We start from the raw sequence: 25,607 nt of genomic DNA, 5'->3' as shown, positions 1-25,607 counted from the left end.
ACAATCCAGAACAAACAATAGTAGCTAGTTATATACAACAACAAAACAACACAGGTAGCCATACCAGCAACAAAAAGCATAAGCCAAGGATATAGAATAATAAAATAAATAGAAATTAACAATACAACTGCTTAAAAGCAGATTTAAAAGTGAAAAATGATCAACTTATGTAGGAGGAAAATTAATGGTTCTGGATTACTGCTCCACAAGTATTTTTCCCAATAGAACTGTGGATAAGCAAACAATGTTAACTTTGTTACGTCCATTGTACACTTCTGCATAGATGAACCAATCTCATTTGTGAAGAACCAGTTTTAAATATCTAGACAACACTGTGGAAATGCTGCCATTCCATCCCTTAATAAAAGAGGCACACACAAAAATGCATTGTAAAAAAATCAAGAATGTAAATGTTTCAATGATTTGGACAGTGAAGTATACAGCTGCTCAATATGGCATTGCAAAAATCAAATAATATAGACATATACATCTTACATCCATTCCTCTTCATCACATAGCTGCAGTGCAACTCATGTGCAACTCAAAACTCATATGCAACAATACAACTTAGTATCTTTAGCATATACATATAAATTTCAGCATAATCCACAATTGTTGGTAAGTCATTCACAAATAAGATAGAAACAATAAAGGGCCTAATATAATATTGAACTTTGTGACGCACCAATGCAAACAGAACCCCAGTTTGATAGGAAACTGCCAAACTTGTAGATAACTTTAAAACACTCATGAACATCACCCACCACACCATAGTGAGTGGGCCAACTTGTCTAACAAAATATGATTCACACAGTCAAATGCTTTTCCAAGTCCAAAAGCCAGCAACAACAAACTTTTAGGTTTTACGCCAACATATAAAAATACATCTTGAGTAAAATGAGATGGTCAAAAGCCAGATTAATAGGGCGAAAACAAGTCATACTTTAAAATGAGAAACTAATTTATATTGTGTACAACACATTCTAAAATCAGTCTTTGAAAAACTGAAGCTGAAATTGGGCTGAACTATTCCTTGTCTTCTGGACTGGTGTAACAACAGCACATTTCCAAGGAGTACTTTGGTTGATTATCCTATAGTCAGTAACCCAGTGGACTGCAATACATGCACCATTAAAAATCCCATCACAACCAGTAGCTTTAGCAGAGTCTAGAATAAAAATGATGTCATCTACATCAACAGCAGATATCTGAAGTTTGGTCTGAAAGTGGAGACACTGAAGTGAAGTTAATGAGACAGACTGAATAGTACTGTAAGGTACTGATAAAATATTCACTAATGTCATCTGCAGTAAAGTAAAGACTGGACCTAGCATTTTTTGCAGACAAATGACAAAATGCACGTTTTGTTGGTCAAAAATATAGCTAGATAGTATTACCATACTCAATTAATTACTGGTCTAACCAAAGACTTGTAAAGAGCAACAAACATGTGATTGTCTGTGAAATGAAAGCTCTTGCAGATAAATAGCTTTGGAGATTACAGATACAGTATGAGTATGAAATTTAAGGTTGTCGTCAATACGTACACCAAGGTCTTTGGTTGTGTCATTGGAGGATATCATTGTACCCTATATTGTACTCATCAGACCAAGTGATTATATGTGACCGAATTTGACAAAACAAGGCTTCCACACACATCCAATTTTCTGACTTTAACCAACTGTAACTTGACTAGTCAGCAAGCTATTGACCTAAACTTTTCACACGATTCTTCCATAACACATGGTAAAATACCAGGTCAAAATTTGAAACTAATGGCATACAGTTATGGTACTTCAAAGTTATAGAAGTAGATGTGTGTGGAAGCCTTGTTTTGTCAAATTCAGTCACATATAAAATTTGAACCTTAATTACTACTTATTGACCTAAGCCAAGTCATTTTGTAACTGTTGATAATCCTGAGGATTATGAATCACATGAACGATCTTTTAAAGTGATCAGCAAATTGTAATACAGAACAATATATGACTTGTATAGGCATGTTGTTGACATAAAAATTAAGCAACAACAGATCAAGCACAGAACCTTGAAGCACACCACTGAGAACTTGACACCATTTCTCCATTATGGTTTCGTCAAAGGTAGTACCCTAGCTTGTACATATTTACACTACTGAGAAAGTTTCTATGAAAACCAATGAAAAAAGTACCTGCCCTACTGTGAAAAATCAAGAGTTCATTAGGTATCCTTCAAACCACACAAATGAAACAATACATTTTCATTAACACAATTTCATAAGGGAAACCTTAGGGAAAACCTATGAAACTCAATGAAAATATGAAACCAACTTCATGGACTTTTCATCGATCAGCAAATTTCCACTGTTCCCACCAATATGGCTTCACTGCTGATAGATATAATTGTGTTACCCTTCGGTTCCTTACACTCAATTACTCACCAAATTGGAATCACATAGCTTAACTAGGGAATCTCCTAGGATGGTTAAAAGTTTTTAGTGGGCAGAGTTGTTATTAATGTATAGCCTAAATATTTCAAGGGGAAATATTTTCGAAGTTGAGATGTAGCTAAACTCAAGGTTTTCACGGATTTGCAAACAATTCCAAAATGTATTAGAGGTCTAAATTTTTCAAGGTTAAAATTTTCCCTGTTAGCTTAACCCCCAAAACCTCGAAGTCAGCAAAAATTTTCTCCCAAATATTTAGGCTACATTTTAAGTTGTATATAACCTGGATACATTCTCAAGTGTCCTTTAGACTCAGATAGTAACCTTCAATCTGCTAGATCTAGAAAGCAAAACAAGATTGAATATAATCACCCGCTTGCAGAATTTGACTGTTTGCAGATTTTTAACTATACTGCATGTATATATTACAAAACAACTGAGATTAGTGTGCTGGGTCAATACCTAACTACCTGAGAGCATCAAAAGTTTTTATAACCTTTGTAACCACCAAATCTTCCATCAGACAGATCCTTGACAGTGTACCTCAGACATGTATGGCATGTTCACAAAAGATTTTCTTGGCTTTGCACTGTAGCAAATGGACAACAGAAGGCCTATTTGTATGTACGTATGTATATATGTATTGATTGTTTTTAAAGCTTACATGCACTTTACCATGCCCTCTCCCTACTGTGGTCACATTAGACCAAGGATTATACCGTGTGTACTTACTTATCTCATTTAATGATGACGATTCTCTCTATGATGAAACAGAAGACAAAGTATGTAGCTGCACTCAAGGAAGTCTTGTCACTCTACTATCTACTGTGTGTTCAGCGGTGACTGTTTTATTAAAGTATCTTGACTTCTGTGCACATATCCCTTATACCCCTCTTTAATAAGCTGCTTTTAAATTAGTTACATGACATTAAACCCAACTATTCAATATGTTAATATTGTGAATCACTGTAACCTGTATTGTAGGGTGAAGTTAATTAAAGAGGTAGTTGGTAGTCTTCTGGTAAAGTCCTCCATGTATACACCAGCTTTTGTAGTCATTTAAATTACGTACTACTAGATAGCTACTGGTAGATACAACAAGCATGCATGCACACTGGGAACTATATAGTTTACAGGGAAGACCAAAACCACTAAATAAAGTCTATAAGAAGCAAGTGATCAGTGAATTCTCCAAGTGTATTATATTTTGAAAAAAAATAGAACAGCAACTGGTTTTGACTCTCCTATGCCAATTTAATGGTCTGTCAATCATGTGTAACTGCATCATTCAGTTACCACATTCCATACACAGTGAATTATGGGATCATCAATATACAGAATCATTATTCTGTATTCTGTAAATGCTATCCCACTAGGGACCTGTGAGAAGGCTTAAAGCCTGTGATTACAAGGAGTCAGAAACACGTAACTAAAACATTATACATTGTCACACTAGTAAAATTGTTATTGACTGCTCTAGATCTTAACTTGCCACATAGACTACAGTAATTCCTATATACACAGCAATAACATGCACAGTATGTACAGAACAAATACTTGCTATGGTTCAAACAGCAGTTTTGGAACAAGTTGGATTACATGGATAAGCACAGTCCACCACTTTAGACTTATAAACAGCAGTATTTCCTGTCATCCAAGCATAAAACGTATCCCCAACAGTTTGATTGTCCACTTTGAACTGTGTCCAACTAGTTGTGCTCAGTGACTGACAGTGTATCACACAAGAATCAATGAATGCTCCATTAGTTGGTGACTGGAGTGCTGGACTAGCTGCTGCCATAAATTCCTATAAATTATATTATATCAATGTATAGTTACATGCCATGCAATGTAGAGGATTTTAATCAAAATGTGAAGCTAATGAGCTTATTTGTAGGCTGAAGAAAATACAGAAATGTACACAGATGTGTGCTTGACAGAAATATCCAAGATTACCTTTTGATCGTGCTTTATTATATACAGAATATAGTTATAATCTAAAGTTGTTGCAATCTTGCTAACTATCTGTTTAGGTTGTATATTTTCTACAAGTCAAATGAATGAAAAACTCGAACCCTTGAACTCACTCTTCATACAATTAGTGTGTTTGGTAATTTACTGGAATAATATCCCTGGCTAGCTACCAGAATAACATTAACTTTAGTGAAATCTTTCAGAAAAGCGCAATTACTTTCATAACTATTTACAGAACCCTCAGCTATAACCGAATCCCAATGGTCCCATAAATGTTCTCAGAAAAGTGATAATTGAAGCCCATTCATGTTTCATCCAAATACTCTAATAGAACACACACTTACAGTTGCACTAATTGAACAGTCAATTTCCAGATATTTGAGACCCTACTACTGTACTATGCAGAGTTAAGTTATAGTTAAACCCCACCACGAGTAGGATATTGCTATCAACCTGAGAAGCCGAGGTGTGGATAACAAAGGCATCCTACGAGTACAGGTGTGGTTTAATTGGCTTCTATTCCGCACTTTAAAGCATATGACTCACAAACAATGTGACAATTACTGAAATAGAGGTGTTAATTACAGTGACATCATACTTATTATAACATGCCTTCAAGTTGGTTATAATTTGTGCTGTGCTTTACAGTTTTAGAATATACTAGCTATGGCTTCATATTGAATGTGTAAATCAACTTGTCTTTGCTATTTATGATACTTACCTACTGGGGTTAACTTATATTCCAGGAATTTCTACCATATGGCTCCTAGTTAGTTTGATGTAAGGCTTCAGTGGGATAGAACAGTCCTAGGTATATACTATAATGACTGTGTCTTATAGCATCTATGTACCTCTATGACATATTGTTTGTCTTTGTTGGGTATATTTAGTGCACACTAAACATAATATGCACACAGAAATTTACCTGGCTATAGTTTTTAAATTGCTCCATCTGATTTTCAGAGCAGTTGGGTGGTAAACATCCCAGTTGAAGAATGTTTTCAACTTGCCATGTATCATAAGCTGAGTTGTAGGCAAATATTGGTGACTTGATGTGCTGGTAAGTATACTAAATACATAAAACCTTATGTTGAAGCATATTGTTTCGCATCCAATAAACTAACCTGGGAAAAGATACATTTCCAAACTTCATTTGTCTTGGCATAAACAGCTGCACATTCCTGATTTACACCACCCGACATATTTTGCATGTTAAAAGCTGCATAAAGCTTAAATTTTAATTTTAAACTATGTATCAAATTACCATATTTGATGCTGTCTTGAAACACATAGTCTCCCTTAGTATTTGGAGCATCAATAACATAGCTGTATGTGTGTGGCAACCGTACATACTGATTAACACAAGGCAACTCAATATATGAAACAAACTATAAGTGTGCATAGTGTTGTTTAAAATATATATAACCTTTACAGTACACACTCAATAAAACTGTTACACACTCACCCAGCATCAGCTATTGCATGCATTGGAATATCACTGGGAATCATTTTACGAACATGATCAACATGTAGGTAGGTACTAACACCACCAGCTGTATAGCAAAAATATTCGCTTAAATTGTGAGTTTTAATGCTATATCACTTATAATTACTCACCTGAACATCCAGTTAGTATCACATGTTCGGCATTACTCAATCCTGCCATAAGAAGAGCACCAATGACAGTGTCAAGAACTCTAATCCCTCTGAAGTAGATTCTGCGTAGCCCAACCCGTACAGGATGTATTCTATAGTATTATAGAGTAAAACACTATTTGAAATGTATATATGTTAGCTAACACATTGCCAGAAAATACTCCTCCATCGCAGTATGGGATGAATACAACTGACCATCCACAAAAGTGAGGATTTTCAGTGCAATCATCTGATAGAAGTCCATCAATTGTGATAGTACTTGGCCATTTCTTTGAAGACCCCAGGTCAGTGAAGCTCCTTTTTACACAGTCTTCCTCATCGGTACAGTATCCGCCTCCCTCCATGTGAATTATCCATTTGTTAGGGTCAGTGGACCCTGGAATAGTAATGAACAAGTGAATAGTCCAGAAAGCTTGTTAATAATCGTACTATGCATTGTGGTAAGATGTCATGAAAGTGTGATTGTATACAGTACACAAGTGAACAGGCTTTGCAGTGGCGGATACAGGGGGGTTGCAATGGTTTCAGCTGAAACCCCCTCTGAGAATAGCGCGAGCCCCAAATTTATTGACAACTCGTCATGTGGATGATAAAATCACCACGAGTTATATGTAGTGTGTTATAGTAGGATTTTCTACTGGTGAAACTTTAACTTTTGTCTTTGAAATCGCAATTACAGTGTTCAAGAGCAAGTTGTGACCTTTTTTTTTTTTTTTTTTACAGCTTGAGTGGAATCTGAAACCCCCTCTGAGATCCGCCACTGCTTTGTCAGGGATAACTACAAAAATTTGAAAACAAGACCTATCTGGGAGAATATAATTGTTATATTCTGTGGTGATTTACTGCTGAACAAGAATGCTAATTGTAGCCGGCCCGGCCTACATAATTATAGGAGCTTTGGAACATTTTTATCAAAGAGGAGAATACTTGGTCAATCACTGATATTTGGACAGTGCCTCGTGCAGGCTTGTGCTTTTTGTACTGTTCCTTCCTTGTGGTAAATTAAAAGAAATAAACTGAAGCATTAAATACAGCTGAGGTATAGACTGTATACCTTCAGTGCAGCCACGCCCATTAATGCAATCTTAGAGTTCACAGTACCTATTCTGTAGTAGACTCCTGGTGGTGATCCATCTAAGCAAACGGCACCCTAAAAGCACCAAGGATTCATTTTATAATATATAATCACCAAAATCACGATCCCACACAAGCTTTTAATAGTACCGTATCTTGAGCATCTTTGATCAGTATTAGTGACAAATCTGCAGCAAATCCACTCGTGATCACTATAAAGCAAATGGCGAGCTCAAGTAACACTGTCATTGCCTCCAAGACGGTCTCGTCTGCAACAAAGGTCACGAGTCTGTCAATGAATTAGCGCATGTGCCTTTAGTGCATTCGTATTATTTGGTAGCAATCAATTGTGGGTTTACTGGTAATAAACATGGATTCGCTGAGCGCCTACAGAGATCAAAAGGTTTGATTTTTCGTTGAGATAGAGTTTGAAAATAAACGTTATTTCTCGTCACAGCGGTCAATTGAAGAGCAAGAAGAACTGTTGGGTTGCTCCGCTACATTGTACATAGGGAACTTATCGTTTTACACAAAGGAAGAGCAGATTTATGAGTTATTTATGATGTGCGGAGATGTTAAGCGTGTCATTATGGGACTAGATCGACATAATCATACTCCTTGTGGATTTTGCTTTGTCGAGTAAGTTTACAGACAACAAAAGCAATGATAAAATCAGTTACAATACAAAACAAAACAGGTCAATTGTGTAAGTCAAGTGAAATCGTAGAGCCTTACGAAAGACAGCAATTTTAGTAAGGCTCTAGTGTACAATACGGAATGGCATTCCAAATGAAGGGTGTGTTCACAAAGAATGAATTAATAGTAGCCTGTTGAGGGTCTATTGAAAGAGGATTTTGCCTGTTCAGTACACGAAAATGTACTGAATTTACCTATGTTTAGGGGTGTCAAACACATTTTTAAAAGTCTAACTCACGTTTAGCTTCTTGTAGAGCTCGAAAAATGCTGGTTTGATAAACAAATGGATAGTTCTCCAGACATCTCTATTGAACATCATTGGTAACCATGGTACTAAACATGTATTGGTGATTACATCACTTTGTATTATCCAAAAACTAATACAGGTGTTCAAATTGCAACTAGCAGTGACTGAAAACTGCCTTTTTGATGAGTTAGAACACTCTTCTATGTGGCGCATGACAAACCTGGCATGTTTCCATTCATTTTCATTTCATTTCTAAGTCTTGTCTGGTGAGCTTCCTCGTGCAAAGTGTATGCTTCAGCACTTTTTCTTGAAAGTGTAAGGTAAACAGTATGAAACTAACAAATCTAATGCCTACAACCCACTGTGCCACGTTTTAATGAGATTTAGAGGAGAAATAATCCCATAATTTTTACAGGTTTTTGATATCTCTACCACATATGTTGGAAATGTGCGACAATTTAAATAACATCATTTTTCAAAAAAATGTTCCTGTGGATTGAGTGTACGCATTTGCCATAAACAATTGGTCATGTCCTCACAGACCCAGGTGGTGGTTATTAATTAGAGATTATAAGCACCCTCTCCAAAAGGGTCTGGTGAAATGCCTACACCTTTTTATAATCGGAGTGATAATTTGACTACACAAGATTTTGCAAGAGGTGACGATTAAACAGTAAGCATCATCATTATTACTGTGTGGTACAGGCTTTACTAAAGCAAAGCCCACATCAAATCATCATCCATACTAATAGTATTTTCAATTGAATTAGTTGTAGTATAGTAAATTTTCCCAAAAATTGTACCTGCTAAATTGCTTGATGGAACTAATAGCCAAAATATATACTGACTAATTGCTGATACAGTGGTCCCTCAATTATCCATCTCACAAGTCTTGTCCCCAGCCTCCCACTAGCTTGATCACGCGATGACATTGGTCAACATTTTCTTTGCTGTTGTGAAATTGTAGTATAAATGTGTTTCTCGCAACTGATCAGACATGGGGCCAAGTACATTTAAAAGTACTTAAGTAAAGTACAAGTACTGTTGAATTTTCCAAGTACAAGTACTCCTGCACCAATCAAGATAGTACTGTAGTACTTAAGTAAAGTACAAATACATTTTGCTGTAGTAAAATGTACACTGTATTAGTGTATTGTAGTATGTAAGTGTGCCTAGAGGGGTTGATACTTTCAGGTTTTCGTCAACCATTCTCTCTCTTAAACTCTTAAAATGCACTGCCTTGAACAGCAGCATTGTTTTTGTTTGTTAGAAAGCTGTGACATCATTAATCTGGCAACATGATACATAGTATGGTTGGGGAAGGCAGTAGAAGAATCGCAAGTAGTTGTAAATTGCACCTTCATACAATTTTGTTATTCTCATTGTATACCCACTGTGTACAAACTACGTACAATGTTTGCAGTACTTACAAGTACTTATACGAGTATAAGTACAAGTACATTGGGGAAATTAAGAAAGTATTTAAGTAAAGTACAAGTACTTTCAAATTTGTACTTAAGTGTACTTAAGTATAAGTACTCATGTACTTGGCCCCATGTCTGCTGAACTGATATGTTGAAATAATAAATATAGATGTATGTAATAGTTGTATCATGGGCCCAATGATTTACCTGATATGTACACCCAAGCTTGATGGCCAGGAGCATGGGTGTACTTCTTTGTCGTGACGAGGTTGCATATATGACAGTGTATTTGGCCCCAAATATCATTCAATACTCAGCAAATTTTAAAGTGCCTCTATTGATAATCAAGCTCACGTGAAAACAGTTGGCCTCTTATTTTGCTTGACAGAGGTGGTTGTGCTTTTTGGCTCCATTATTTTAAATGTGTATTTCAGCCATAACATTACTCCTATGGCATTACCAGTGCTTCATCTACCACTATCAATCATCGAGAGAGCTTAACCATCAAGGAGCTCAGATTTTGTCGATTATCTCAAAATCCCGCCTTTTCCCCATGGTCATTGAGAAAGGACGTACTGACAGCTCTAATTGTGATACACCCATCGATGATAGCATGGAGATTTAAATTTAAGGAACCCAGTGTGAGTGAGCTAAGAGTAGGGATCACCATCTACCTGACACTTAGCCGAGTTGGTTGGACTGTAAGTCCGCCACTCAGTTCGCCTGACAATTGATTCAGGCCGCCACTCAGTCGGTTTTGATTAGTGCAGTCAGATATCTATTTTGACTAAGCCAGTTACCTTCTGGCCAAGGTTTTCTTAGCACCACAGCACCAGTGGTACTGAATGTTTAAAAAATAAATAAATATAAACTCAACAATACTCCCAAATAAGGGCTTGGTTTGTGGTGCTATGGTGATGATGTTGCAGCATCAGAATGAAAAAATGTTTGTGCAATGAAAATAAGGAATACCTATTCTGCACTTTGCATGCACTTCAATATGTCCCAATGACATCCCTGAGAAACTTAAGGCACATTCAAGATTTGTTGACATGTTTATTAAATATGGACTAAAGAGAATGAATGCTCTCAGGAGGCCTTGAACTTATACACTGTCATGTACGCAACCTCGTCACAACATAGAATTGATAATCTCACAAGGGTCCAGAGGACTTGATGTGAGATTGTAATTCTATTAGTGGCCAGGTAAGTACATTACAGTGTATTTCCCTCCCTAGAAATAATACCCTCCCAGCTACACTGTCATGTACTATTAGCTCTCCTTTAATTTTTTTCCAACAGCATTACTCATTGTTCCAGGTAATCTTACAGCCTGAAACTTAATCCAGCTGGATAATTCAGCTCATATGGTACTAATGTTTACTGCTAGACTAGCAATGTAAAGGATCAAGAGTTGCTACTTGATGCTGCATATTGATTAGTGTGGATCTCATGAGCTAATCTAGCTTAAGATTATGATGAAAACAGATGCTATCAGCATCGTATGGCAAGCCTGTGTGCATTCTACTGCACGCTTCTTTTATTATATTGCAAACCACAAAAAATAACAAATTATTCCACAATTATTGTATATTTTGGGCTCGCAAATGCTCACCCAATAGGAACACATCCTTGCCTCACATTAGAGGCCAACTATTATCATGTGAGCTTGATTATTAATAGAGGTGTCATCAAGATTCTGCACTAAGCTGGACTTAACTATTTGATTATTTTATTGTATCAGCTAATTATAAATGTAATGATGTAATATAATAAAGCTCACGTGATGTACCCTATAAAAGTTGTCTCTCTGTACAATTCTTTGGTCCTGACAATAATAATCACAGCTGTTACAGTGAACTTTCGGCTTGTCTTTGTGATGAGGCACTTGAAAATTTGCTGAGTATTGAATGGTATTTGGGGCCAAATATACTGTCTTGTACTTACTTGGTCACTAATAGAATTATAATCTCGCATCAGGTCCTCTGGACCCTTGTGAGATGATCAAATATCAGGCAAATCACGAGGGCACGTGATACAACTAATATGTACCATGCCAATTGCAAGCTAAGTTCCCGCAGGCAATTAATTACCCAAACCAATATGAGACCGACCACTGCATTTATTATATAGACCAACTTGGGAAATTCGATTATGGGACAACAGCAACTAATGTTGTGACTACGTTGATTAACATGAACGGGAAAGTCCTAAGGGTATCATGAAACGGTTCAATTAAGCGATTTTACAAGTATTTTAAAGCCGTTCCATCATTTTACAGACTGTTTATAACATTTACTAAGCATCTATATGGGTAAGCTTCACTGTAGAGTATTTATCTCGTGTTACTCGAAAAGTGGGCATGGTCCGTATTCAAAATGCTGCGAACCACTTGGGTGTGAGTATGTTATAGCACTAGTTCTCACCTTAAACCAACGTTTCTCAACTCATAGGATGGCAAGAGTGACAAATCACTTCCATCTGAGTGCTGCAGAATGCACAATTGGATGCATGGTTTTCATCATGTGACCAATAATAATTCCCACAATTGATTTTGACTTGAGTTTTTATATGAAAAAATTGGCGGTATGGTACATTTACATGTACCATAGCTAGCCAAAATGTACCATGACCGGCCAAGATTTATAAGATATGTACTGAAATTTGCCTTTGAAATTAGGTGGCTTCATGGTACGTACATTACATAATGTAACACTTTCACATCTCAGACCAAAGGAATTCCAGAGAATACATTTGTCATGTATACCTCAACACAGGGAGACATCTAAATGTACACTGGTGTACATTGAAATGTATCCCAGGAAAGTGGTTGCACTTCTAAAAGAGCAAGCCACTTTCATCAAAGCAAGTATGGCCTTGATGTGGATGAGGTAGCGGTATCACCCTCTGTTTGTTTTATACTGAAATCGATTGTGGGAATAAATCAATGCTCACGTGATGATTAACCACAAATTGAAGTGTTGCCAGAAGCAGCAGTCAAATGAAGGTGTTTTGGTATCCTTGCCATTCTACAAGTTGGAAATGTTACTTAAAGGTGAGAACTAGTCTTACAGTGCATTCCCAAGTGTTTCAGCACGTATTTGAATTTGGACACGCCCACATTATGGACGACACGAGTTAACCACTCTATACTGAAGCTTAACCCTGTAGGTCTTTAGTAAATATACGTTGTGATTAGTCTTTAGCAACGCGAAAGCATTAAAACACTTGTAACTTCCCCGAAATTTGCCCTACTCGACTTTCTGCGATATCCGTAGGACTCGTGTGTTTATTGTAACAATCGTACCTACAATGTTACTTGCTGCCTAACCATAATCGAATCTTTCAGGCATGCATATATAACAAATCCAGTGATTCCACTCATATTGGCATTAAGGCTATCAGCCTTAATGGAAGTGTTACATATTAGCTGTAACATGGGTACTCGTGATTTGCCGGAAATGTATGCCTGCAGTCCTTGGGCTGCGCCCTCGGGCTTTGGGCATACATTTCTGGCAGATCACTCATGCCCATGTTACAACTATAAATTATTGCACTTACTGTATTTCCTTGAAATAGTTTGTTTTGTGAAGCTGTTGATAAAGTAGTTACTGTGTCTGCAGCTGTGTCACCATTACTAGATGTTAGTGTCTACTTCACACCCTACAGGTATTACAAGCGGGCTGATGCTCAGAAAGCTATGTGTTACATAAATCGTACTAAACTGGATGACCGGATTATCAGGACTGACTGGGATGCTGGCTTTGTTGAGGGAAGACAGTTTGGTAGAGGAAGAACTGGTGGGCAGGTGTGTGTATGTTTGTACGTGTGTGCGTGCATATGTGTTGTGAGGTAGCGTAGCAAAGTGGTTAGAGCACTGGCCTGGTAATCGAAAGGTTCCAGGTTTGATGCTTGATTATGACCAGTTGATGTTGTTGTTGTTTCCTCGAGTTAGAGACTTCGCACATGTAGCTCAAGTCAACGTAGCTGTTGAATGGGGACCTGTTGGCTTGGTTTCAACTGGCTGTTTTTGTGTTGTTTAGTGTTGGGGTTGGTGTAGAACTTTGGGTTCCACATCCTCTTCCTGTGAGACTTGGACAGTCCTCCTGCGGGTTACTAGTCCTGCCCTAGGAAGGTTTGCCTGAGTGCCTGAGCAGTGCACAGTAGTACTGGTTTGCTGGGGTGCAATAGCTGTGTTTTACACAGCTGCTGAAGGTTTTGCTTTTCTTTCATGTGTGTGAGTGTGTGTTCAATGTGTTGTGTGTGTGTGTGTATGTGTGTGTGTGTGTGTGTGTGTGTGTGTGTGTGTGTGTGTGTGTGTGTGTGTGTGTGTGTGTGTTCAGTGTGTGTGTGTGTTCAGTGTGTGTGTGTGTTCAGTGTGTGCGTGCGTATGTGTGTGTGCGCGTGTGGCCTCCTGCATACCACCAAGTAGTGCACAGGTGTCCAGTACTAGAAACTGGGTAGGCGGGAATGCTATACATGGTAGCCAATGCTTTGCTTTTGTTTTTTGTTGCATAAGTGTGTGTATCACTGTTTTCACAAAAGTGGGCTCAAGAATAACCCACGTTCTGTTCACAAGCTATCATCAGATGATCGTATTCATTGAGTAATCATGTATTCAACAAAAACCACGCTTTTGCGAACCTGAGGTCAACCTGGGTTTAACCATACTGCTTTGTAGAGTTGAGCCTGCTTATGACATTTTGTGACTTTTTCACCCTTTTCATATGGTCACAGGTTGAACCCACATTCCACCTTGGTTACATATGAGCTTCTTAACCTGGGTTGAACCTCAAAGTCATAAAATATCATAAGCGAGTTCAACCCTATAAGGCAGTAGGGTTCAACCCACTCAGGTCTGCATTTTTCAAGGTTCAGCGAGCTCATATAAATGCATTACTTCAGGTTCAATGGTTCAACTGGTTTAAAGTGACCATATGAAAAGGGTGTATGTCTGTCAGTGGTTGTTAAATGTGTTTGTCTTGTGTGTATATGTACACATGTGTACTCTCATTTAGTGTGTAGTTTGTGTTTGTTTGCTTGCCACTTTGTTATGTTGTTTAGAGTAATGTGAACATCATTTGAGTTTGGTGTGTGTATACAGTACGTATGTATGCATGCACAGTGTATGTGTGGGCGTGCATGTGTTGTAATGTGCATACATGTGTCAGTACGGTATGTATACAGTGTAGATAGTATGGAGTGTGTTAAAGTATAACATGTGTATAGCATGTGTTTATGTGTGTGCTACTGACTTGAGTATACAACAGTGATATGCACGTCAACTATACAATTTGTTATAGTTAGAATATGCCAACTAGATTTCTACGTGATTTAATGTAGCAATGGCTGTGCTTACAAATTAATTACTAAGAGACTGGTAACTAATCATGACATCTTCAGAGGGACTCTAAATTACCTAGAAATCTGGTTGATATAAAGCAAAAAAGCTGAAAAGGGGTGCTAGCATTGAGCACTACTCAGTGATAGCCTTACATTAATACTCCCATCCATCCTACAATGCAAATGATGCCTGATTTGTATCCAAATTAAGATAGCAGTTGTAGACTATTTTTGTTTTTGGTATTGTCAGGTTCATACAGTAAAGTATCACAGTGAGAAGACTGCTGACTAGTAACCTTACCACAGGTTTCTGTTCTAGATATTATGCCTCCAGGCATAAGACACTGTGTTTAGTATGTAGTGCATTTGTGTGTGTATGTCTGTATGTGTATCTTATTAACTGTCCTTCTGTTAAGGTGAGAGATGAATATCGAGCTGACTATGATGAAGGACGAGGAGGATATGGAAAGAGTGCAATAAGAATGTTTGAGAAACTTGGTCATCCTGAATACTCTGCTGGATCAAGAAATTCTATGTAATTGTCTCATCTATCGAACACCATCGTTTGACTGTTGAATGTTATATATATATATATATATATACATGATAGCTTCGTACATGCCAAGAAATATAACAAAATTCAAATGCAGAATAGATCAAGGAGTTTCAGATGGTGTTATCAGCTGACACCACTAGTAAATGGATTCTTCAACTATGGTTTGTTGCAAGTGTACCAAGGGGTGGGTGGAAAATAATTTAATGCAGATCAAGAAATCATTGAGTTAAATGTAGTTCTTTAGTGGGCCACCAGCAGTACATTTGACCTTACTATTTTTAGTTTTGTTATGTGCAATGTGCTGAGTCGAGCTGTTCAACATACCCACACAGAGGAGAGCATGTACTAGACACCATATTTGGTCCTGTAAGATCTTTGTGGTCCACAGCCCACAGAGAGGAGACCTCACTGCTAACAAGATGAATACACTTTACAAAGTAACTGCTACAGACATGGAATATTGCCATGGGCCATTGGCATGAAATTCAACAGAGAACTTACAATTTGTACTTAAAAGTCTCCTACTCTGTTTATTAGGTTAGGTAATCCAAAGGCATGTTGTCAGACTTTCAGTGCTGGTCACTGTAAACGAAATAGTAAAGATCAAGTATGGTATAAATAATGTTTGGGGTAGATAACAGTCATATGACGAATGCAAGATCTTCCCAAGTTTGTTGGTATGTGTGTATTTAGTTGACTATTCTACTGCTAATACCAGTGAATCACTTAATCTACAGATCTTTTATGTCTTCTGTTCCTCACTCCACTAAAGGTATATAGTGTTGCCTCAGGGAATGAATCAGCAAAAAAAGCATTTATTCCTTGAATATATAGAAAAACTAAACCATTTTGTAGTTACTATGTAGTAATAGCAGTGACCATAGAAACCTGTCATATGGCTTATCATAGTACTATATATAACTGAATTCTATTAGAACTCTCTTCTATATTTGTAAAAGAATGCTCTAATAGAGAGTTTTGTAGTACTAATAGAGAGTATTACTTTGATATGTTTATCACAAAAGTCCAAGAAAAACCATACCGATATACCTGGTCCATGTGAAGGCTACCAACTGTAACATTTTTGCAGGCCTGGATTTACAAAATGGTGCTTAACATCAAGAGTTTCTTATGCTTATGGACTGTACCATACTGAGTTCATACTAGCCCTGTGTAGTGGCGGATCCAAGGGGAGCATGTCCCCCCCCAAGCAAAACTTTAAACCCTATCTTGTGGTTAAACAAATAAAAATAACAAGATCAAGATACTTTAATAGAGCAGTCAGTCAAATGCTAACAACAGTCACTGCATGTAACACTATTAAGAATCCTATTGCTATAAGAATCCTCCACAATTGCTGGGTATAATGAGAACTGGTAGCTCTGCAGTACCAGTATCAGTTCTCGGCACATTTAATTTGCTTGGAATTTTGTAATGGTCCCTTTGTATGCCATTCTTGACAATTGCCTCATAACTGAACTGCTTAGCTATGACTGTCACTGATACCTACAACTTTTGATCATTGCAGACCACTTATATAGAAAGCATATGTGACCAGATCTCCAAAAAGGGGTCTTATAGCCTTTCCAAATTTCAAAGTTTGACAAGTCATAACTCATCATGTGTTTAACCTATTGCCTAAAAATTACATCCAGGAATAGTGCTATGTTAGGAGTGTAAGGTGACCAAATTTCAGGCTGTTACCATACACACATGTCAAGTTATGTATTGCCAAGTACATGCAATTAGAAAGTCTAAGACCAGATCCGGTCACATATTATTACTTATGCATAAACTGAAAATTTTCAGTCCTGAAATATTATATAATTAAAGTACCTGTAGCTTCTGCGACCTACTATCCTGGCATACCCCTTTGCCAAATCCCCTGCTTCGTCAAATTAAATATGCCAGCATAATAAAAAGTGTAATAGGCTGGAGTACTATGCCAACATATAATGCTAGCATATTAGGTGAATAATTTAAACTATGGAGTTAATTCCTTGAAAATAGATCATGGTTGATACTCCTTATAATAGAGCAGGGTTATGTGGTGAGAAATGGTTATATGGTTAGAAAAAAAATTATCCAAGGTTATAAGGTGAGAAATGTAGGAGCATAATGTAAGAATAATGGGAACACTGAACAGCATAATAGGTGAAAAATTTGGGAAATTCTTAAAAGCATTTTGGGCAAAATTTTGAACATATAATTACATATTTGACTCAGGCTTAGCTTAGTTCATACTGTGCCATTTTCCATTAATACATACCTCAAAAGCACATAATCCCATAAGAAGTTTGGTGCTTTATAGCTTAGATGCTGGTCAACAAGAAATTCACCTCAAACTTCTGTATAGCATGACTTTAAACTGCTGGCAACGCTGTGAGCCGCCAGTGACAATAAGAACGAATCATTGCATGGGCATGATTATATAGCATAATAGATTGGCATTGCAATATGTTGAATATAATGCCATCATGCAGCATATTATAGTCGGTAGTTACTATGCAGGCAACTACACCAGTAGACATAATGTGCTATGCCAGTTCTTGTGAGAAGTATTGTTACAGGCAGACTATCTAAACTATGATCCTGATCTGTTGAATTCTACAATTTAATTAGCAGTGACATGATACTTCAACAATATGGATGCCAAAAAGCCATACCACTCAGTCAGAATCTGAACCATCTTTATTCAATCTAACCATCTGGAAATCCAAGCAACATTCCGAAGTATTATTTGTTGTTTAGTTTAGATAACTGCAGAAGAAAATCAAGATCCCTGGCCTGTTATTGTGGCTTGTTTGTTGCTTTCTCAAGTCACTATACATGTTCTGGAATTTCTTCTGTGTTCAACAGAACATTGATTCAGTATTCAACAGGTTCCCACATTGTGGGACAGTATAAATACTCTAATAGAACAGCCAATACTAACTCTTGATATAATAGGTATTTGGAGCGCAACATGATACTTCAAAAGTAACTTAAATGTATATACTTAATGCATAAGCACATATTCAGTTAGTAGTTCTACACAAAATACTTGAATTCTCAATAGATGATCAGTTCAAAAAGTTGCAACCAACACATAGATAATCTCAAGTGATGTTAAAATATTAAGTACAATAATGGGTATTATACATGGTTTGCTGGCAGGTACCAAATCTTGGCAAGTTACAATTTCCTGAGTTAAGCTAATATCAAGAACCTGAGGTGAAGCATGTACTGTTGTTGATTAATCTGGCTGTGGGGATCAGGAGATGAAGAAAAATATATATAGCTGTACATTATTTGTTTTTACAAGCAGCACAATCGGTTTAATAGCTATAGTGGAACCCAAATGCACCATTTTCACACCTTACTTCAAAGGGAAGAGAATCCCATATACCACTGCTATCATTACTCAAGAATGCATTAATGAGAAACCATAGATTATAGAGTGCCCTTTATATAATCGATGGAGAAACAGAGGTACATAATATTATGCCCTCTATAGGAGGGAGAGATTATAATTTTGATATGCCTCCATCTCTCATTAATGCATTCCAAGCATTCTCAGAAACCATCAAATATCTTTGATAAAACTTTGCTATCTCCTCTGCTATAATATGGGGATGCTTTATAGCATTGATCATGGACTTCAGTTTTGTGAATAAGTAGCTAAAATTGAGCCAGAGTTAAATTGTGAAACATAGTTTTTGTTTTGTTGAATGAAGAAAGTTGCAGATTAACTTTATATTACTGTTTTGATTAATAATAGACACCTGGCACAATAGCACATATAGCATAGGATGTGATACTTAATGAATTAGTCATTAGTATTGTGAATATATTCACGAATTTAGTATACTCATGCATGGCTAAGTACCTTGGTGCACTCAAATCATCATTAGGCTATGCCATTCAATCATAAATGTCTCACAGATTATTGATTTTAATTACCCTCTAGTAGTGACCCAGCAGGCCAAAAAATAATAAATTTATATATATAATATAAATGTTCTGGAATCTGTTTCAGCTACAGCTGACTGCTTTGTTGAGACTGCTCTATTAGAGCATCTCGATCTTTAATTTACAAAATCAGGAGCTTCTGGAGAAACTAATTCCCTTCACTTTGCTGCTATTCTATGACTGCTTGTACAATATTCATGAGTCTATAGCTATCTTAGCACTGGGTTACATGATTTATATTTATTTTCTAGTTTTGAAAACACAGACCCACGTACCCACTTCTTTCTATGAAACATAAAATGTGACCGAATTTGTGAAAAGGTACTTTTTCACACACAAAATTTGACCCATTTTTTGAACTTTAAAGCTTCATAACTTTTTGATAATGGCATATAATTGCTTGAAATTTTCATTGAATGTAGCTACAGTATCTGGCTATATTGTGATACTAAGAGCAAGTTAATTATTATTAAATGCTATCCCACTAGGGACCTGTGAGAAGGCTATAAAAGCCTGTGAATACAGGGAAACGTTGAAGAATGCAGAAAAAATCCAAGACCAATTAGTATAAGGAGTCCAGTGTTACATCATTTTGTTTGCTGGTATGTCAAATGTGTGGAAAGGTACCTTTTCGCAAATCCAGTCACAAATTGATTTGTCATGGCCTTATGAGCTTGCACCCGCAATTAAAATTTTCTGTATGGTTCTTGTGTTGATACGCTTATGCTTGGCCTCAGCAACACCTTCTCATTATTCTTACGTAGGTTACCCACGATCAAAATTCACATGGCCCAACACACTTGGAAAGCATGTCTGCACTTGCAGGTGAGCCACCCATGTGGAACATATTAGTTACATAAGCACTTGTAATTTGTCTGATATATGTGACCATATAGATAGTAGAGAGCATGCCTCTCTACGTAGCCTCTCTATGTACTATCTATGATTCAGAATTGAAGGGATCAGCAGAAAAAGGGGACATGTGCCATTTTAGATTTTTCATCTCTTAAAAAATGAAATAGATCGTTTAAAACATGTGAATAATGTTGATACTTAGTAAACAACAGGATTTAAAAGTTCAAGGCAGTCTCAAATTTATAGTCCTTGAAAAATTGCAACAACTCAATTATTGCACAAATGCTATTTAATGCCCACCACACGGTCACCTTATTTTTCAAATGGCACTTGTTCCCTTTTGCCGTTGACCCCTTCAATTAAAATTTATGTTCTTGCACTCAGGCCTGCGGCTTGTGCATATATATCAGGCAAATCACTCATGCCATGTTATAACTAGTACATCACTGGCAGGGCCGCCCAGAGAAATTAAGGGGCCCAGGGCAAAGAGTTAAAGTGGGGCCCTTCACCCAAGTTGTAAGGTGAAGACCAAAAAAAAAAAAAAAAGAAAGGTCACAACCTGCTGGCAATGACAATAACTACCCATCACCAACCATATCTCCTTATCTATAAGTTTGCTACACTGCTCCTCTGAAGAATACTGTGACTGCTCTATTAGAGTATATCGATCTTTTAAACAGGTATTCAGGGGGCCCTTCATGGGGCCTCCTGGGGCCCCTTTCAGGCTGGGGCCCGGGGCAAAATGCCCCAGTTGCCCCCCCTGTGGGCGGCCCTGATCACTGGAAAGCAATACTCACAATTAATTCAGGCCCGTAGCCAGGGATTTTGAAAGGGGGGTTCTTTTTGACCAAAAGTGGACCTTTACTTGCATGATGATTAATAAAGGTACTGAGACTGGGTGTGCAAAGCACACCCAATCTAGGGGGGTCTGGGGGCATGCCCCCCCAGAAAATTTTTGAAAATTGGAATCTGGAGATTGAAACTGGTGGCATTTTCTGACTATTTTCTATATATAACTTATACTGCATATGGCTAACTATATTACAATATATAGTCATAAAGGAGTAGTTATAGCCACAATACGTGCTTCAAATTTCATAGAAATAATAAATAGCAGGGCCGTAGCCAGACTTTTATCTGGGTAAGCTCTTTTAGAAGAAAAGTAGACCTTTTTATATGACATGTTTCAGATTATATTATGGTGTGCGCACCCAGCATGCTGAAACTAGGGGGTCTGGGAGCATGCCTCCCCAGGAAATTTTTTGAAAATAGGTACTAAAAGGTTGAATTTAGTGGCATTTCAGTCAATAAATAACATTTTTTTAGGTAAGCTGAAGACCAGCTGTATGGATGATATCTGGAAAAATATCTCTATACTGCTACTGTATACCATCTGCACATGCATGTATCTATATTGGAATGTCACAGTGAATAAGAATGGGAAAGATTGAGCACTCTGCCATGATCAACAGGGGCAGTGGAGCAGAACAAAGGGTGTCTTAAACAATGAAATTTACACATTGCATGGAGTTGAAGTATGGGTGCTATTCGTGGGTTCTGTATGGAGAGGCTTTTCTACCAAAATCTTATATTTTAATGAAAGCTCGGTTTAGACAATCTACATGTAAATTAAGTAGCTTTTAAAAGAAAATGTAATCGTGACTGTTCTATTAGAGTGGTTGTTCTATTAGAGTGGTTGACTGCTCTATTAGAGTATCTCGATCTTGCATTGCATATAATACAAGCACTGAATAAGTTACTTGGAGCACTTAATTTAGCTTCTTATTAGTGCTATCTAGTAAACTGTAGCTAATGGACTTTTGCTCCTGAAAATTTGGACTTGTATACGAAAATTGTGGATCTTTTTGGTTAAATTATGGACCTTTATGTTAAAATTGTGGACCTTTTACTGAAATTGTGGACCTTTTTTCCAAGAGGGCGGTTCTTCAGAACCCCCCGAACCCCCCCTGGCTACGGGCCTGTAATTTACCCTGCTATGCAGGGTTGGGCGATCATTGAAAAACGTGCATCATGATATATCATGATATTTGATATTATCACGATATTACATGCAAATTAGAAAAACCATGTAATATTAATAAATACAAGTTTTTCTGCGGTGACTTGTATTGTTGTATCCATTTCAAAAACAACCCTTAAGCTATAAAAATTACATACAAATGTAATTTGCTGTGTTTGTAAGACGGTATACATTAATGGTATTTCATTTTGTAAGCAATACAGTTATCATGGTAAATCATGAACTTGATATATTACAATGTGTAAAAATAGCCTCGATACAGTTATCATGATATGCTATATTGCCCAACCCTATATACTAACAACATACATAGTACTGCAAGGTTAATTTACACAATTATGTTACATCTCTTTCTTTAGGTCTATATTTCAGACCTAGTGTCTGGTCTACTTGGGCCTCAACAACATATTATGTTGAGTTTTTTGAGTATTATTTGATTTGATTTTAAACTCCAAACAGTCGGCAATAGCCATTCTTCCCTGCCAGAGGTATAAATACATACACATTTACAATCCACAATATACAAAAACAAAGCAAAAACACATAACATCAACACAGAAAAAAAGAACAACATACAATTAATAAGCATACACTTACAATAGAGAACAACTACAGCAACATGAACAAAAACATTCACAATAAATAAAAAAATATGATCTAATATAGGAGACAAATTTTGACGTCAGAAAAATTTGACAAATCAATCTAATTTGTCAAATTTAAATTCGTCAGTTGTTTATAAGCGCTTTAAAAGTACAGGTTTTGTCTACCATTTCTTGATATTCGTTAACATTTATTCGTCAAATCTGTTGAAGTGTGAATTTGTCAAATTTTTCTTACGTCAAAATTTCCTTGCGTACGGTATGATGCTTCCCTTACTTCCATGGACACAGAGTTCCACCACTGAGTAGATTTATAACGGAAAAATCATCGAGTTAATGAAAGATGACAAAGTGAAACACTTGCAAAAATATCAGGTCTTCTAGTATCATATACATGTTGATGTCCAAATACAATTGGTGGATCAAGTGGGATACAGCGGTGCTGATGGCACTGAGCAAACATAGAACACAAACAGTGAAACTGAATAAGTTCCTGCAAGGGCAGCCATCCAAGATGCTTAAAATGATTTGATATGTAGTCATATTTACGGAGAGAAAGAGCAAGATGCACTGATCTATTGAGCATGCTTTGCAAACAAGACTGTAGCTGTACATTCAACAATGGTCCCCACACTGTGAGAGCATAGTGGAGGTGTGACAGCACCAAACAATTTATTAGCATTTTCATAACGGCAGCATTAATCACATGTTTATGACGATTCAATAAATGGAGATAGTATGCCATTTTCTTACACACCTGTGATACATGAGAAGTCCAAGTGAGATGATTATCGAAAACCAGTCCCAAGTACTTCTGTTCATCAACAACACGAAGAGGAGAATCTCCCACAACAATAGAGGGGTATTGGTGTCTTTTAGAAACCTTTATAGAGAACCACATAACTGTATATGTGACCGGATTTGCGAAAAGGGGTCTTCCACACACATCCAATTCTATGAACTTGGAAGACCATAACTTAGTATTCAAGTAACACATAAACCAGAATTTTTCTCCATTCATTCAGCTATGTTTGTACTCACTGCTGACCAAATTTCAAGTAGTTAGCTTTTTCCAATCCGAAGTTATAGATTATCAAAGTTGGTAAATTGGATGTGTGTGGAAGACCCCTTTTCGCAAATCCGGTCACATATAGACTTCTTCAAATTTAGTTTCATTTTACTAGCTGTAACCCAACTTTAAATATGGCATAATTGAGTATTTAATGTGGCAGCAACCTCATCAACTGTAGAACCACTACAAATAAGAGTAGTATCATTTGCATACTGAAGCAACAGGCCATTAGTGATATGAGATGGAAGATCATTCATATAATTATATCAAAAATAAAAGAGGCCCCAGGGCACTGCCCTGGAGTATACCACCCTTCATCACTTGCCAACCAGAATATGTTTCACCTTTTAAAACTCTAGTTGCATAGATAATTCTGAAACCACCATGACCAGCACCTAAGTTATGAATCCTTTGTAAAAGAATTTGCATGATGATCTAAAGAGTCAAATGCTTTGCGTAACTGAAATCAAGGAAAATAGAGCCCACTACATGTGACTTATCCAAACAACCTACAATATAATCAACAGCCTGCCTAGGTATAATCTTCAGTTGACTTCCCATGTCTGTAAGCTCCTTGATGAGGATGGACTAACTGGTTGGTCTCAAGGTATTATCTAGACAATTGGGTTGCAACTATCTTCTCCAAAATTTTGGCAAGAATGGGGACTACAGCTATTGGTCTATAATTAGATGGATCATTGATCATCTTTGGCTCCTCCCTTATGTACAGGGGTAATATTGGACTGTTTCCAAGCAGATGGAATCACACCATATTGCAAGGAATAATTAAACAAAGCTGTTAAAGTCTCTGATATTTCATTAGTTATCTCCTTCAAAAATCGAGCAGATAGCCCCATTTGGACTGTTGATTTCTTTATGTCAAGTGCACAGAGATGAGCAACAACAGTAGAGACATCCACCTCAGTAAACATAAATTCATTGTTCCTTTCACCTGGGAGGAAAACAAAGGATTCAGAATCATCATGATCATTAGTTACAGCAACAGTATTAGAGTAGTCATTAATTGCATCCAAAGAAACATCAATTCCAACCTCCTTGTAACATTTATCACAACCAATAATATCATTCACAGATGTCCAGTTTTCCTACGATCCTGTTTACTTTGCAAGAAAGCAGACTGCAGAAAATCCATCTTGGCCTTACGAATAATCACCTTCAATTTATTCTTCAGGGTTCTATAATATATATAAGCCAATCAGTAGCATTGCCAGTACGCTCAGCTACACGCTTGGCACAGTTGCAATTGTTCTCTTTAATCTTTTATTTTTAAAATTTATTAAGGCTTTGCTGAAGGTCTGTAGGACACCTAATCCTACAGCCTGTTTAAAGTCGTTACATAGAGTGTGTTTGAAAAGGTGGAGAAAGGAGAAAGAATCCATGACTAGACCTGGGAAGCCTCGAACGTATCCCCTACAAAATCAGTAAACCATGGGGTTGGCCTTTTAGACCTTTTTGAGCAAACTTCTTTAGCTGGAACAAAAAAAATCTAGGCATTCCTGTAGTAAACAAAAAAAGAATTTCCAACGATCATCAATCTCATCAAATAGCTGCATTAAATGCCCAGGGGCAGATGACAATACTGCTCTTGGCTTATTCCATTTACACTTTCAAAAAGACCTTACCATCATGATTCTATAGGACATTGCAATTATATTGGAACTGCAAACTCC

The 25,607-nt window shown here is 37.0% G+C and overlaps 2 protein-coding genes across 3 annotated transcripts; one reads left to right on the top strand and one right to left on the bottom strand.

Moving 5' to 3' along the window:
* Positions 1-3,838: 3,838 nt before the first annotated feature.
* Positions 3,839-7,430, bottom strand: LOC136240899 (uncharacterized). Of its 2 annotated transcripts, XM_066031964.1 has the most exons (9): positions 7,280-7,430; positions 7,157-7,205; positions 6,200-6,431; positions 6,017-6,147; positions 5,865-5,952; positions 5,664-5,725; positions 5,524-5,618; positions 5,325-5,468; positions 3,839-4,232 (listed from the first exon to the last, which is right to left on the bottom strand). In XM_066031964.1, the coding sequence occupies exons 1-9, from the start codon at positions 7,376-7,378 to the stop codon at positions 3,993-3,995; spliced, it is 1,140 nt and encodes a 379-aa protein (XP_065888036.1). In that variant the 5' UTR covers positions 7,379-7,430; the 3' UTR covers positions 3,839-3,992. The 2 variants fall into 2 exon arrangements, with proteins under 2 accessions (XP_065888036.1, XP_065888037.1); XM_066031965.1 differs by lacking the exon at positions 7,157-7,205 and having other exon boundaries at positions 7,280-7,417.
* Positions 7,431-7,455: 25 nt separating this feature from the next.
* LOC136240905 (nuclear cap-binding protein subunit 2-like) lies at positions 7,456-15,448 on the top strand. Its single transcript, XM_066031970.1, has 4 exons — positions 7,456-7,532; positions 7,587-7,768; positions 13,166-13,304; positions 15,256-15,448. Exons 1-4 carry the CDS (start codon positions 7,500-7,502, stop codon positions 15,376-15,378), a joined length of 477 nt encoding a protein of 158 aa, XP_065888042.1. The 5' UTR covers positions 7,456-7,499; the 3' UTR covers positions 15,379-15,448.
* The last annotated feature ends 10,159 nt before the right edge of the window (positions 15,449-25,607 follow it).

The sequence above is a fragment of the Dysidea avara genome, chromosome 12 (genome assembly GCF_963678975.1).
Source record: "Dysidea avara chromosome 12, odDysAvar1.4, whole genome shotgun sequence".
Lineage (NCBI taxonomy): Eukaryota > Metazoa > Porifera > Demospongiae > Dictyoceratida > Dysideidae > Dysidea > Dysidea avara.
Note: the sequence above shows the minus strand (reverse complement) of the source record. Positions and strands in the feature narration are given on the sequence as shown.

Excerpts from the sequence above, each read along its gene's own strand:
- LOC136240899 (XM_066031964.1), bottom strand. The coding sequence starts at position 7,378 with ATGACAGTGTTACTTGAGCTCGCCATTTGCTTTATAGTGATCACGAGT. Across the intron at positions 5,953-6,016 it reads GATACTAACTGGATGTTCAG|CTGGTGGTGTTAGTACCTAC; the intron begins GTGAGTAATTAT and ends TTTGCTATACAG. Across the intron at positions 5,469-5,523 it reads GGAAATGTATCTTTTCCCAG|TATACTTACCAGCACATCAA; the intron begins GTTAGTTTATTG and ends TTATGTATTTAG.
- LOC136240905 (XM_066031970.1), top strand. The coding sequence starts at position 7,500 with ATGGATTCGCTGAGCGCCTACAGAGATCAAAAG. Across the intron at positions 7,769-13,165 it reads TGTGGATTTTGCTTTGTCGA|GTATTACAAGCGGGCTGATG; the intron begins GTAAGTTTACAG and ends CACACCCTACAG. Across the intron at positions 13,305-15,255 it reads GAGGAAGAACTGGTGGGCAG|GTGAGAGATGAATATCGAGC; the intron begins GTGTGTGTATGT and ends CCTTCTGTTAAG.